The 16,530-nt window shown below is 33.2% G+C and overlaps 2 protein-coding genes across 3 annotated transcripts in view; one reads left to right on the top strand and one right to left on the bottom strand.

The window, feature by feature from the left end:
- The window catches only part of LOC126889777 (tRNA N6-adenosine threonylcarbamoyltransferase, mitochondrial), a 96,689-nt gene that overhangs the window by 13,779 nt on the left and 66,380 nt on the right, over nt 1-16,530 (top strand). The gene's annotated exons all lie outside the window — the stretch shown is intronic.
- The window catches only part of LOC126889776 (E3 ubiquitin-protein ligase TRIM37-like), a 68,734-nt gene that overhangs the window by 2,464 nt on the left and 49,740 nt on the right, over nt 1-16,530 (bottom strand). For both annotated transcript variants that reach the window (XM_050658365.1, XM_050658366.1), the window contains 4 exons: nt 5,864-6,062; nt 5,338-5,522; nt 4,369-4,601; nt 2,285-2,498 (listed from right to left, as the gene is read on the bottom strand). In XM_050658365.1, coding sequence (XP_050514322.1) covers nt 2,285-2,498; nt 4,369-4,601; nt 5,338-5,522; nt 5,864-6,062 — 831 coding nt within the window. The remainder of the gene's footprint in view (nt 1-2,284; nt 2,499-4,368; nt 4,602-5,337; nt 5,523-5,863; nt 6,063-16,530) is intronic.

Raw genomic sequence — 16,530 nt, 5'->3', positions numbered from 1 at the left:
TCTTTAAGAAGGCCATCTTTCCTTTTTCGCTGTGTATTTGTGATTTCCTTTATTTTCTTGTGCATGTCAAAGCTATCATACTTTTTAGAATATTCTTTTATTTCACTACATTGATTTGCCAGCCAGGTGGATTTGGCCTCTTTTATTTTCTTTCCTTTTAATCTCTGTATTTCCTTGTATTTTGCCTTACTCCTGCCTTTATGTTTCCTTCTTTCCTCCATTAGATCTAGGATTTCTGAAGTCATCCATCTCTGTTTTTTTTTATTATTTTTGTGGTTAATTTCTTCTTTCCTGCCTTTACTAACGTTTCTTGTATCATGTTCCATTTGTCATTAACATCTGTTGTTTTTATCACGTCTTGTTTGATTTTCTTTAAGTTATCATTTATTTCTTGTGTTAACCTCTGACGTACAGGTTCTTCTTTTATATTTGAGACATCAAATCGTGGTATATTTGTTTGTTTTTGGATCTTTTTCAGTTTTATCTTCATTACGCCTACTAATGGATTATGATCTGAATTTATGTCAGCTCCGGGGTATGTTCTCACAGACTTTATAGCGTTTTTATATCTGGATGGAGTTAGGATGGCAGTTAGGTGTAGGGATGCAAAAATATTACACAATTCCACATGAAGATACCGACCAAGAATGGACACAAATAGAGAAGACAATAACGACAGAAAAGACAATAGGAAAAATACAGAAAGCGAATACTTAGAAAAGATTGGTTTTATACTGAATGTAAAAAGAATTATAACCTACAAGAAAAGCTAAAAAACAAGTGAATATACTGAATACAACAGAAACGAGGAAGAGCTGTGAAGCAGCAAAGACTAAAAGAAACCATAATACTGGTAAATGAAGTTACAAGATAGGGAATTATAGATACTAGTGTGTGCCTCAGTGGCGTGCTGGAACGTTTCAAGCGGCCCGGTGATTTTATAGAAAAGCGGCCTCCCATTTTACCTTCTGTTTTGAGAATTTTTTAGTTGAATTTTAGTAAATCAATAATACAAGATAGTACAAATTCAAGTATAGTGCAAATACTTTAATTTAACAATATTTAAAATAACACTTAAACGCAATAATCTAAACATTATTTTGCAATTATTTTATAAAATAGTTACATAGCTCTCGATCAATAATTTCCGCATTAAAATAGATCTTTGAGCAAATTCGTACGTTATTTCATCATTTTTAAGCTCATACAAAGCTAATACTTTTTTTCTATAACTATTAGCATAAATGTTTCCAAGTGATCTTGTGTTAAAGTAGGTACTTCTTAACCAATTTTTTATGTATTTCAACGTTTACAAGCTTTTTTAGCAAGATACTTGTGTCACTAAAAGAGTGAATAAATGCTTATATATGTACAATATTTGTACTATATTTAAATTTGGATAAGCACACTAATATACGTTTTACTTATGCAAAACAGCGTAACAGCAAGCTATACAATCTTTACAATTTTTAGTACCACACGGAGGTGAATTTTCACGATATTAACAACACTTTCATGTGTTACTTCATGCTCATTATCACTTAGATTAATAATATCATCCTTCATATTTTCTGTAGACTGAACATATTCATCACTAAATAATTTCAGTATTTTGCAAAATCCTATTTTTTAATACAATCAATTTATCAGAAAATCCAGAAGTTCCTCTCTAATTGCAGTCGCAGATAATATGATATGATAATGTTTTTTTAATTTTTCAGTAAATGATTTAAATGACGTTAAAGGTACATATACCATTTTTCATTTTATCAAAATTTCTAAGATGTAGAGTGCTTATATTATCATAAAATGATTTGTCTTGATCAAATCGTCATGACCAAGACAAGTCGTTTTTCGATACTTCCAATAATTCGGTCAAAAATTTGCAAGACGTTTTTCCATTTTTTATTCTGCAGAGTACATATTTTAGATTTAGATGTTTGAAGAAAATTGGAAAATCATAAATATACTACTTGTATGTATGAAAATAAATATTATCTGTAGCAATAATTTATGTACAATATACTTTATATAGCAATAATTTATGTAAATAATTGTTTTCGAGATTAAAAAATATTTTTTTTGTTACATCTTAAATTTTTTGTGAAAAAACCTATTTGACCGGCCTCAAGAGGCCGCGGCCTCTCGGTGATCGCACCGATTCATTTATATGGCCAGCACGCCACTGGTGTGCCTTGCTATCTACATGACCTGATTTGGATAAAATTTGTTGAAACCACATGAAGCCGTAGTTGCTTTAAATTATTATTAATAAATCTCATACCCATAAATTCTACATTGTTCTCTCTGTTGTTGAAATCTTCAATCAGATGCTCTGTATCACTCATATCGCTTTCACTACTGCTACTAGAAAGCATAAGAGACACTGCCGAGTTAAGTAAATTTGGAGAACTTATTGAAGATCCTACACCTATCAGTTGCTGGCAATCGTCATTACTTCGAATTGATGAGTTTCCTCGAGACTTTTGACCACTCACCTTAAAAGAAATTATTTTATTACCAGAGGCATATCAACACGTGGATAAATTTCCTAAAGAAATGATTTGTTAAAGAAATCCAGAGTACTATAACAAGCTAACAAATTATCATCAGCCAATTTAAGTTTATGCCATTTATTCTTAATGTTATTCTGAAGCTATTTTCTTGTGGCATTTTTGCAATTAACTAGTTTTGATGGGAAATAAGCCACAATTTTACTAAAAAAATGATTTTATTAACGTTTCGACGCCCAAATCGGCTGTCGTTGTCAAAATACAAAGAATATTAATGTTTATATATTATAAATACATTAATATTTTTTGTATTTTGAGAACGACACTCGATTTGGGCGTCGAAACGTTAATAAAATCATTTTTTTAGTAAAATTGTGGCTTATTTCCCATCAAAACTAGTTAATTGCAATTTATTCTATTGTAACTAAACTCCCACAAACTTTTTGAGCACGACAGGTCAACTAAGGGTAATAAGGTGACAGAATTAATATCAGTTGTACGACTTCGGAGAATGCACGTGTTGTTTGTACGTTCTTTTTCTTGGAATACGTATGGCTGTTCTGTTTCAAAAATTTTTCACTGGTATACAGTTGTTCAAAAAGTAAACTTGTGCCATTTTTAAATTTAAAACTATAGTTCAGAGATTTGTTAGATCTGTTCAAATTGTTACTTTGATTGATAATGGAATGAGTCAAAGAGAAGTGACCAGGCAGCTTGGATTGTATGGTCCAAAAAACATACCAACGATTATACAGGAAAAAGAAGGTTGAAGGAATTTGGTCTAAGGGCTCGTTGGCCAGCAACAGTACCTTATTTAACAGCAACACATCGACTGCGTCGACTTGAGTTTGCTAGAGCCCATAGGCATTGGACGATAGAAGATTCTTTATGGCTCAGGCAGTCGTATCAAAATGTACAGAAGACATGGGGAACGATATGCTGCTTGTATTCGACGAGCACGTGTTGCTTTTGGAGGAGGCTCGGTAATATTTTGGGCATGCATTTCATTCGAAGGCCGTACTGATCTCGTGTTTATTGATAGAGGAGCGTTGAATGCTAACCGATACATTACCGAAATGATAGACGAGCATGCCATGCCTTTTGCTGGGTTTGTGGGCGAATTTATGCAAGACAACGTGCGGCCATACCTAGCCAGAATGGTAGCGTAATATCTGGAGACCGTCGGTGTGCTAAAAATGAATTAGCCGGCTCACAGCCCAGATCTGAACCAGATTGAGCATGTTTGGGACCAACTCAAACGAAGAGTAAGAAACAAAATACGTAATTCCAATAAGTCGTGAGCAGCTTCGGTTGGCGCTCATGGAAGAATGGGAAAGTTTCCCTCAAGAAAACATCCAGAATTTGATCAATGCAATGCCCAGTCGAACGAAGAGCCTAATTCAAAATAGAGATAATTTTTGGGATTATTTTAAGTATTAAAATTAGTTTAATATTTAAATACAAATACAATAATTGTATAAACTGTTTAAAATATATTTATTTCGTTGGAATCATAATAATAGAAGTATAACTTCTTACGTGCGTACAAAGTAGGTACACACAACACACACTCTTTTTTTTGCATTTTTTATTTAAGAAATGATTGCATACTGCTTTAGAACGTATTTATGCCAAAAATTTTAGGTGGACTCTTTTTAATGACGCGCAGTGTAGATTCTTAAGGTCACATTGACAAAATGAATAAATTTAAATGATTTAAATAAAGTATAAAGAGAAGTGGGTCAAGCCACTGTCAAGCGTGTGTCCTTAAGGGACGCCAGTGTTACATTGTATTTCATCTGACAAAATATCTTTGTTCTGACCCTTTTTTACGTTCATATAAATAGTTGGATACCTGTGTTCGTATAGACGAATCGGATGTAGAACTGCATATTGAATTTTCACTGGACATATTTTTCTTGTTACATGAACACGGAACAGATGTTACTTTTTTACTATCTCTTGAAAAAGTCGATATCTTGATACCCGCGGACTCCAATTGTGGGTTTTCTATCGATGTTGATTGTTTTGGTGTATCAGCTTTAGATATTGATGATGAACAATTAGCTTCAGTTTCATCTGCACTTGCTAAAAACAAAACAATTTAGTTTAGTAGTTAGGGATCTAAAACGTTAAAACCTGCTTTTTTCGATTGAATCAGAACCTGAACCTGTAACAGGAGAAAATTGCAAGCTGCAATGAATACATACATCTGGGAAAAAAACTAACGAGTACAGGACGAAACGAAGAAAATATTAAAGAAAGGATAGTAAAGGGAAAACAGGTGATATGAGCTCTGAATTCGGTAGTGGGGCAAAAAATATAAGAACAGAAAATAAAAAACTAATTTACAACACAATATTAAAACGAGTGTTGACCTATGGAGCTGAAGTCTGGCAATTAACCAAAAAGTACAAAGATAAATTTTTGCCACTTAGATGAATTTTTGGAGAACGTCAGCAAGACGATCTAGACTAGAACACATAAGAAACGACGACATTAGACAACAAATGGAAATATAAATAATAATCATAGATGACGTCGAAAAACAACAGCTAGTATGGTACGGACACGTAAGACGAATGGAAAAAAGAAGAATCCCAAAAAAGTGTTCGAATGGACCCCCACAGAAAAACGAAAACGAGGAACACCATCAACAATATGCATAAAGGGCAGCTCCAAGGCGATGTCGGAAAGAAATTTAAGAGAGGAAGACTATCACAATAGAAAGGAGTGGCGATTAGGAACGAAAATGCGTAGAACGTTATAAAACCGGTTTAATAAATATAAATACAAGTAAATTCTCGTCATTGGCTATGCCTACCTGTTGGATTTTTGCTATGTACTGCAGCTGTATCATCGGTAGCTTCGTTTACGTGTTCTTTTGCATCGTTTTCTTTTGTATCATTTATTTGTATGGCATACTGCAGTTGAGTTGCTTTGAGTTGATTTATGTACCATTGTTGATCCCTACATTTCTGATAATAAGTTGGGGCTCTTACTTGAAACCTGTAAAATACGAAAGTTGCAGAGATTTTGCTTTAAATTAAATAAAATTAAATACCATTAAACAAAATTAAATAAAATTAACTATTGAATAAATAAGATTAAATAAAATTAAATAAATATAATTCAAATTAATAAAATTATATAAGATAACATTATATAAAATTATATAAAATTAAATACAATTGAATAAAATTAAATAAAATCAAATAAAATAAACTGATTCGGATCGAATCGAATCTACAAGAAGTCACTTCTGTCGGCACACCGCCAGTCGCGCATTTTTTCCTTTGTACATATATCTTCATTTGAAAACAGCCTTTAAAATTAGAATATGTACTTACTTTAATACTAGCGTATCATTGATCAAATTCAAGTAACCCTCAGTTGCGAGCAGGTCTAGCCGAAAGAATCTATTGTAGCCCCAACATTCGCCTACTTCGAAGTCTGAAGCAAACTCTCGGACAATGTTCTTTGAAGGATCTCTGCTTACTTGGTGAATCATCTCCACCCGGTATTCGTATTTCGAGGTTTCGGGATAACCTTTAATTAAAAAAATGATTACAATTCAAAGTTCTATTTCCGAAGAAATAAACTTTTAATGAGACCTATTTTCTGGTGACGCCTTCGTGGTTTCTATTACTTGCAAATCACACGAATGTTTTTTTTGTAAGCATTTATTAACAATCAGAATTACATATTCTATGAGTTAATTTGATAACAAGTACAATAACTTATATCAACTGTAGTATTGTACACTAATAGGGCGTTATGAGGTACATCACCCAGCGGTTTCACCTCAGTTTCAGCGAAGTTCTATGGGCCATAATCTTCGCAATCTTCTGTTGTTTAGTGGCGGCAGTAGTGGTAATATTGGTTGGGGGTGGTCTTCCAATTTCTCGTGGTGTCTGTTGGCTCTTTCTTGAATTACTGTGCTGACTAACGAGATGTTTAGGTCTCTATGAAGAGTTTGGTTGAAAATGTACCGCGGGGCATTTGCGTTGATGCGTAGAATTTTTGATTGAGTTCTTTGGATAATTTTTGTATATGATTTGCTGGCACAACTCCATAGTTCTATACCGTACATCCATATAGGTTTGATGATTGTTTTATAAATGAGCAGTTTGTTCTCAATTGAGAGTCGAAATTTTTGACCTATAAGCCAAGTAATTTCTTTCACTCTCAACTCAATTTGTTTCTTCTTTAAAATGTGTTGTTTCCAGTTTAATTTAGAATCAAGATGAAGCCCCAGGTATTTGACGATATTCTGTTGAGGTATGTTGACTTGATTAAGGCTAATATTTGGGCATTGGCCTTTCCTTAGTCTGAAAGTTATATGTGTTGACTTAGTTTCATTAGCTTTTATCTTCCATTTCTTTAACCACTGTCCAATTTGGTATAGGTGTTCTTGAAGTTTTAATACTGCAGCTGTTGGATCCTCTTCAGTTGCAAATATTGCTGTGTCATCAGCGAAAGTTCCAATGGTGGTTTGTGGAGAGGTTGGTAAATCGGATGTGTACAGTACATAAAGAAGTGGACCCAGTAGACTATCTTGTGGGACTCCTAATTGAATTTTGTTACGGTTTGATAGTTCATCCTCCACTTTAGTTTCAAATTCTCTGTGATTTAGATATGATTTTAATAAGTCAAAGTATTTGTTGGGTAGAGAGTTTTTGATTTTATAAAGCAATCCTGGGTGCCATACCTTATCAAATGCTTGGCTGATGTCCAGAAAGGCTGCTGTACAATATAGGTCTGGATCCCGCGTATGAAAAAAAAGTTGATTAATAGCAAGCTGAAAATTTGTTAATAGCTTAAGGGTGTCTAGTCAGATAAACTTTGATATATGGGAACACTGGAACAGGGGCAGTTTTAATTGTGGAACAGGTTAAAAATTTGGAACGGTCACACCACGAAAACGGCACATTTATTTTGTCCGACAGAACAGACTTAAACTCTTCGAACAGAGATTAAACTCTCATGCAAAAATCAGACTGCTATTTATCACCAAATGGGCGTTTTAATGAGTGGAACATGTAGAATATGTCAAATGACAGGAATTATGACAGGTGATAAATAGCAGTCTGATTTTTGCATGAGAGTTAAATCTCTGTTCGGAGAGTTTAAGTCTGTTCTGTCGGACAAAATAAATGTGCCCTTTTCGTGGTGTGACCGTTCCAAATTTTTAACCTGTTCCACAATTAAAACTGCCCCTGTTCCAGTGTTCCCATATATCAAAGTTTATCCGACTAGACACCCTTAAGCTATTAACAAATTTTCAGCTTGCTATTAATCAACTTTTTTTTCATACGCGGGATCCAGACCTAATATTGTTTACTGTCCAAAGCTCTATTAATTACGTTTGATATGCGATGGCATTGTTGCACTGTAGAATGAGCTTGTCGGAATCCAAATTGGTGTTCTGGGATCCAGTTTTGGAATTCTAGGTCGCTCATAATTCTTTTAAGTAACAGGTTTTCAAGAAGTTTTGACATTATTGGTAGTAGACTTATTGGCGGTATGATGAAACATCCGTTAAGGCTTTACCAGGTTTCGGTATCATAATTACTTGGGCAATTTTTAGTGATTTAGGCCAATAATTAAGTCTCAAGATTGCATTTAATATGTACAATAACTTCATTATACCTTTTTTAGGAAGTTGTTTTAGAATAATCTTAATAATAATTTTAATCCAACACGAATGTTGGATAAAAGAAGACTAAAGGAGAGATGTATAATTTGCATCTCGCTACCCGTCTATCAAACGTGGCAAAATTCCAACGAAAAGTAGGTCTCGATACTCAGGAGTAAAACTAATAAAAAAGGTCGTCGTGAAACGACAACAAGAGGTGTATTATATTTCAATTTGTTCAGAGAGTGGCATAATCAATTTTACTAGTTTCATCAGACTTCTTGAGACACCCGAGATAAATATACTCCGTCTAATATACTTACCGTTGCACGTCATCCGCGTCATAGCCTGTGACGTCACATGATACCAACACGAAATATTTAGGCGGAACGTGTGTTCATTTTTAGAATCAGTTTGCCGAGTACAATGGAATTACAGCCACTAAACGTATTTCTATTAATGTTAACTTAAAGGAATACACAATAATATGTTTCATTTAATTTGTAAACTGGATTATAAAGCTTTTTTATGAAGCACATTTGTTCGGAACACACTGTAACTGTAATCGAACGAAGGTGACATTTTGGCATAAATTGGTAACATTTATTTGACAATTGCGGTGATGACACTTCATTTTTGTTTTTGATTCTTTACTATAAGTATTTGTTTTATTATATTTACTCTTTTTATTATTTACTTTAACATAAGATTATTTTTAATTCTTGTTTTCTTTCTATTTATTTACATTCAATATTAATTTGTTTTGTTATATAATCCATGTTTGCAATAATTATGTGATTTATTTGATTTAAAATGGATTCAGGATTTTTTTATACTTTGGCAACTATGTCAATTTAGATCTCTGACATAAATTGAGCTGAAAATTTGTTAATAGCTTAAGGGTGTCTAGTCGGATAAACTTTGATATATGGGAACACTGGAACAGGGGCAGTTTTAATTGTGGAACAGGTTAAAAATTTGGAACGGTCAGACCACGAAAACGGCACATTTATTTTGTCCGACAGAACAGACTTAAACTCTCCGAACAGAGATTAAACTCTCATGCAAAAATCAGACTGCTATTTATCACCTGTCATAATTCGTGTCATTTCACATATTCTACATGTTCCACTCATTAAAACGCCCATTTGGTGATAAATAGCAGTCTGATTTTTGCATGAGAGTTTAATCTCTGTTCGGAGAGTTTAAGTCTGTTCTGTCGGACAAAATACATGCGCCGTTTTCGTGGTCTGACCGTTCCAAATTTTTAACCTGTTCCACAATTAAAACTTCCCCTGTTCCAGTCTTCCCCTATATCAAAGTTTGTCCGACTAGACACCCTTAAGCTATTAACAAATTTTCAGCTTGCTATTAATCAACTTTTTTTTCATACGCGGGATCCAGACCTAGAAGTGCAACGGTAAGTATATTAGACGGACTGTAGTGTTATACATATATGTATAAAATAGGCAAGTTATTCGTTAGTGAAAAAGCGACTTTTTTGGCATCAACTTCATCGGTACTACACTCACAGGCACAAAATTCCGTCACCCGAAATTTTTGACAATTTATAACTTTATTATAAGAACTTCGATTTTTAAGATTCTTGCATCAGTTTATAGGTATTTTTAGTGTCGTTTGTTATTATTTCGGTAACAAAAATTTTTTACTTAGAAGGCATTATACAAATTATGGAAGCGTTGCATTTTCTCCTAACTTTAAAAGAAAAATTGGAAAGCTGATTTTGTTACATACTCCTTTTGTATTATCCTGGAGATATTCCTATTTTGCTTTTTGAATTATTCGAATATCTCTTTTCTTGTAAGAGCTGTACAATTTTTTGTAAATAAAAACACTGATTGACTCATAAACATCAATATCTTAAATAGAGGTTAGATTAATAAGATTAGAAGGCTCGTATGCAGCCCAGATCTCAATCCTATTGAGCATTTATGGGATGAATTAAAAATAGCTATTCGCCATCTCCTAGGCAAGGATAGCACACCTTTATTCGATGCCAAACAGATTGCGAGCAGTCGTTGCTGCAAGAGGTGGACATGCCCGCTATTGAATTGTTTTGTTTTATTGTTAATTTTTTTTTGTTGTTAATTTTAGTGCGTTTGATATTTTTAATCAAGTAAACCTTCAAAGCAGTGTTTATATTTACAGCTTTTAAAAGAAAAGAGGTAATTCAAAAAGCAAAATCTTAGGGATACCTCCAGGATAATACAAAAGGAGTATGAAACAAAATCAGCTCTCCAATATTTCCACAGAATTTTTTAAAGTTAGGGAAAATACAACGCTTCCATTCACCCCCGTATAATGCCATCCAAGCAAAAAAATTTGGTTACCGAAATAATAACAAACGACATGAAAACAAGTATCTACAAACTGATGCAAGAATCTTAAAAATCGGAGTACAAATAATAAAGTAATCTGTCAAACTTAATCAAAAATTTTGGGTGGCGGTATATTGTGCCGGTGGGTGTAGTTTTGTCGTCTTCTATTTTAAAGATAGTTTTATTAAAAAAAAGTAAAGGTCGTATTGTGCTTTAAAAAATTAACCTGATTATTTCATTCATAGGAGATTCTGACCAATAGAAAGCTACAGAAATCTGAATTAAATCGATAATTTTTGATCATTTCCCGTCGTTAAGTATATTACGTCAGATGCCCTTCGTTGCTACGAAAAAATACATTCAGTGACATTAATGACAATTAATGTTTTAAAAATTATAAAAGTGATGACTTTCAATCGTCAAATATTTATAAAAACTGTGTGTTTAATGGTACTTACATAAATAAATTACAATAAAATTTTGGTTTTGAACAGTTTTATTCATGAAATAATCGCAACAAATTGCACTCGACCTCTGAAATTAATATAGAATTTTTGCTCTCGTGACACTTTGACATAATTTCACTCGCCTTCGGCTCGTGAAATTAAAACTGTCAAAGTGTCACTCGGGAAAAATTCAATAATTTCAGAGCTCTTGTGCAATTACTACTGATTATTTCATTCATAGGAGATTCTGACCAATAGAAAGGTACAGAAATCTAAATTAAACTGATAACTTTTTTGATAATTGCCCGTCGTCAAGCATATTACGTCAGATGCCCTTCGTTGCTACGAAAAAATACATTCAGTGACATTAATGACAAATGTTTTAAAAATTATAAAAGTGATGACTTTCAACCGTCAAATACATATTTAAAACAACTGTGTGTTTAATTGTACTAATTTGTACTTACATAAATAAATTACAATAAAATTTTGGTTTTGAACAGTTTTATTCATGAAATAATCGCAACAAATTGCACTCGATCTCTAAAATTAATATAGAATTTTTGCCCTCGTGACATTTTGACATAATTTCACTCGCCTTCGGCTCGTGAAATTAAAACTGTCAAAGTGTCACTCGGGAAAAATTCAATAATTTTAGAGCTCTTGTGCAATTACTACTGAAAACTCTCGTACTTGGTTGGTTACTGTACTTCTTCTTCTTCTTAGGGTGCCTGTCGGTTCCGAACGTTGGCGATTATTCTGGCTATGACTTTGTTGGTTGCTATACGGAATAGTTGTGTTGAGGTCTTTCTATACCATGTTAGGTTAGCAAGCCAGGATATTCTTCGTTGCCCTGGAACCTTTTTTCCTTCAATTTTATCTTATAAAATGTATTGGAGTAGCTCTAGTCCAGAGAAATACGATTTTTCTCGTGACAATCCCCCTCCAGGCCGAAATAAATTTTTTGAGTGGTATGGACATCTATATTAATAACCTATATGTTTCCTGCGGCCGATTTTGGTGATATACATAGTTATAAACAAATAAAAATAAAAAACGGTAAATTTTTCCCTTTTTTCGTCTATTACTAAAAAGTGAAGCAAAGCACTTACCATAAACAAATTTGAGAATAAGAAACTGATAAATCATATAAAAAACTTCAATATGGTGTTCACTGAATATGTCTATCCGTATTTGTTGCTTAGAAAATTGCAAAATAAGTCATACATTTTGAGATTTTATAAATGTTCATAACTTATGTAAAAATTAAGTAACCTTCTTATTACACGGAATGCTGAAACTTCTTGTGCTTAAATTATGTTTTAAATTTCAAAGCCATTGGTCAAATAGTTTAAAAGTTATTTAATTTGTTTATCCCAAATTCATTTTTTTTGCAACACTATAAGTCAGAAAATTATGAGGTTACAGTAATACTTCGGACAGTTTATGAAAGAAGAACATTTATTATAGTATTAACTTAATTAAAAAAAAATTACAAAAAGTAATTTTAAACAGTGTAAAATTATTTTGCAAAAACATGTCGATTTTTTGCTTACTTATAAACAATTAGAATAACTTTTTAACCGTTACCCGTAGAAAAATTTATTTTTTCATATTTAGAAAGACTGAATTTTTATACACATTTAGAAAGAAAAACAATTGTCCTAGGACAAATAGGGACGAAGTTAGCCCCCCCTTTTTTTAATTCACATGTTCTTGCCAAATAATTTTGCAATATTTAGAATTATTTTTTGGCATTTTTTTTAAATTAAATTAATAGTGTAAATCTTCTTTCATAAACTATCTAAAATATTATTGTAACTTCATCATTTTCTGACTTATAGTGTTGCAAGAAAAATTAATTTGGAATAAACAAATTAAATAACTTTTAACTATTTGACCGATTGCTTTGAAATTTAGGGTATGATTTAAGCACCAGAAGTATCAGCATTCCGTGTAATAAGAAGATTCCGAGTTAATTTTTACATGTTGTGAATATTTATAAAAACACAAAATTTATGATTTATTTTGTAATTTTCTAAGCAACCAATAAGGAAAGACATATTCAGCAAACGCTATACTAAAGTTTTTTTATACGATTTATGAGTTTCTTACTCTCAAATATGTTTAAAATGCTTAACTTTTTGGTAATAGACGATAAAAAAAAATAAAATTTACCGTTTTTTGATCTTCATTTGTTTATAACTATGTATATCATCAAAATCAGCTGCAGGAAACATATAGGTTATTATTATAGATGTCCATACTACTCAAAAAATTTGGTTTCGGTCTGGAGGGGGTTGTGTCACCAACAGGATATTTTTTTCCTTATTTCTCTGAACTACTCGTATCTGCCTTGATTTCTCATTATATGTCCCAGGTACTGCAGCTTACGGCCCTTCACAATGTTGACTAAATCTGCGGTTGTGTTCATCCTCCGTAGTACTTCTTCATTGGTGACTTTGTCTGTCCAAGGTATCTTCAGGATCCTTCTATACAACCATAGCTCAAAAGCCTGAAGTTTCAATAGAGTTTCTGCCTTCAATGTCCACGTTTCTACTCCGTATAGTAGCACTGAGTACAGGTAACATATAAGGAGCCTTATTTTTGTTTTTAAGGTGAGGTCATGGCTCTTGAACACAGAGCTCATAGTTAAGAAGGCACTTTTTGCCTTTCCGATGCGGCATTTAATCTTGTTGAGTATTGTCCCACGACTCATTGATTATAGTTCCTAAGTAGTTGTATTGTGAGACACGTTCAATTCTCATTTGGTTCACATACAGATTTGCTCCAGTTATGTTTTGCTTGCTGATGATAATTAGCTTGGTTTTGCTGGTGTTTATATTTAGTCCATATGTTCGACTTGTTTCCGTTATTTTGTTCATTAAGTTTTGCAGCCCTTCTGTGGTATTGAAAAACACTATTGTTTCATCTGCATACCGCAGGTTACTGAGCTTGACTCCATTTATTGAGATGCCTTCATCAATACCATTTAGAGCCTCTTCAAAAATGTGCTCTGAGTACAGATTGAATATCAGCGGTGAAATTATGCATCCCTGTCTTACTCCCCTTAAGATTTTGACCTGATCTGTGTATGTATTCTCCATCTATTCGGAGCACTGCTGATTGATTACTGTACTTAGAAAACTAAAAAAAAAACAATCTTTTTATAAGCTTTATTTTTGTTCATTACACATTTTTACATACAATAAAATAAAATAAAGCTCATTGTTTTTGAATTATTCGTAAAAAATCATTGGAAAATATGATTTTTTGCGAAAAGTATATAGTCCATAAAGCCACTGTGTATCCGCTAGGAAAAATATTCCGATTCGGATTTTTTGCACAATTTTACTCAAAAAGGGCCCCTTTTAACAAATTTGCATGTTGCCAGGACCAAAAGTGGGTCAAAAATGTTTTAAATGTTTTTTTTTAAATGAATAACCATTTTCAATTTCGTTGCAAAACGAAAATACAGCCGAACCATATTCTAGTCCAATCAGAGAGTGCCGCAAGCACCTCTACCGGTTTCGAAACTTATTAGTCTCTCATCAGGAGGCACATATGCTGCTCTCCCTGATCCAACCAAAACAAACCCCAGCGTGCAGTACCGGATTGCAACGAACGAAATGGCATATATGCCCTAGCGGCAACTGCTACCAAAAAGGCTAAGTTTTCACTCTAATGGCATATAAAACAACATAATGCTATTCTACATCCCACCAGAATGAAAACAATGGGAACCTTCTCTGGTTACACCTCCGAGGCTTCTACAATTTGCAAGCCATACGGATGCTGAGACTAAGGAAGATGAGGGAATTCTACAATTTACAATTCACGTCCCATCTGCTCAGCGCGGTAAAGTTCCAACGAGAATGGTTCCCTTCATACTCCACACAGAGTAAAAATGTAAATCAAAAATGAATAACCATTTTCAATTTCGTTGCAAAACGAAAATACAGCCGAACCATATTCTAGTCCAATCAGAGAGTGACGCAAGCACCTCTACCGGTTTCGAAACTTATTAGTCTCTCATCAGGAGGCACATATGCTGCTCTCCCTGATCCAACCAAAACAAACCCCAGCGTGCAGTCCCGGATTGCAACGAACGAAATGGCATAGATGCCCTAGTGGCAACTGCTACCAAAAAGACTAAGTTTTCACTCTAATGGCATATAAAACAACATAATGGTATTCTACATCCCACCAGAATGAAAGCAATGGGAACCTTCTCTGGTTACACCTCCGAAGGGAACCATTCTCGTTGGAACTTTACCGCGCTAAGCAGATGGGACGTGAATTGTAAATTGTAGAATTCCCTCATCTTCCTTAGTCTCAGCATCCGTATGGCTTGCAAATTGTAGAAGCCTCGGAGGTGTAACCAGAGAAGGTTGCCATTGTTTTCATTCTGGTGGGATGTAGAATAGCATTATGTTGTTTTATATGCCATTAGAGTGAAAACTTAGCCGTTTTTTTTTGTTTTTTTCCTAAAATTATTTTTTTTGCATGGAACAAAGTTTTTTTAGGTTTTTTGAATCATTCCAAACAGAAAAGATATTTAGTGACTGGTCGTGATGGGCGTAATGACGTAATCGATGATTTTTTTAAATGAGAATAGGGGTCGTGTGCTAGCTCATTTGAAAGGTTCTTCAATTCTCTATTCAGTAATATAAACATTTACATAATTATTTATACAGGGTGTCCAAAAAAAAATGTTTAATTAAATTATTTGAAAAAAAAAGAAGAATGTATGTAATTTATTTAATTCAAAATAAATTTTACTGTTACCAGAAAACTAAAAAATGTTTATTTCACAAATAAACATTATTTCGATTAAATTCAATGTTCAACAGCTCCCGCCAGCCACCTGCCTTTTGGAAGTTTTAACATTTAATTTAAGCGAAAAGCAATGTTTATTTGTGAAATAAACTTTGTTTTATGATTTGTGAAAGCAGTAAAATGTATTTTGAATTAAATTAATTACATACATTCTTCTTTTTTGTCAAATAATTTAATAAAAATTTTTTGGACACCCTGTATAAATAATTATGTAAATGTTTATATTACTGAATAGAGAATTGAAGAACCTTTCAAATGAGCTAGCACACGACCCTTATTCTCATTTAAAAAATCATTGATTACGTCATCAGGCCCAGATGGACGACGTCACTAGTATACCATATATGCCATAATATCATAACTTAAAAATAAAAATCTACCTGTTTCGGGATTTTTCCTTAAAGTCGCCGGTTTACGAAATAACGAATTTATTCCTTTCATTTACACCATACTGTATACACACGCAACGGTGGAAAATAGTGTCGCGCACGCTTTATTAGCAATTAAAAAACAAAGGAGTTTTGAATATTGTATTCCAAAAAACTCTTCGGGATTTCATCAATCGATGTTTAAAGAATATCTACCTACCTTGGCAACATTCAAATTTTCAGTTTTCCACATAGTTTTTGAGGGTTAAAAATGGCCGATTTCGCAATTTTTCAATTTTTAATCGCTTATATGTCAAAAACTATCAACTTTCGAGAAAAGTCACTAAAGACCTTTTCTGTTTGGAATGATCCAAAAAACCTAAAAAA

The sequence above is a fragment of the Diabrotica virgifera genome, chromosome 8, assembly GCF_917563875.1.
Source record: "Diabrotica virgifera virgifera chromosome 8, PGI_DIABVI_V3a".
NCBI classification, from domain to species: Eukaryota; Metazoa; Arthropoda; class Insecta; order Coleoptera; family Chrysomelidae; genus Diabrotica; species Diabrotica virgifera.
Note: the sequence above shows the minus strand (reverse complement) of the source record. Positions and strands in the feature narration are given on the sequence as shown.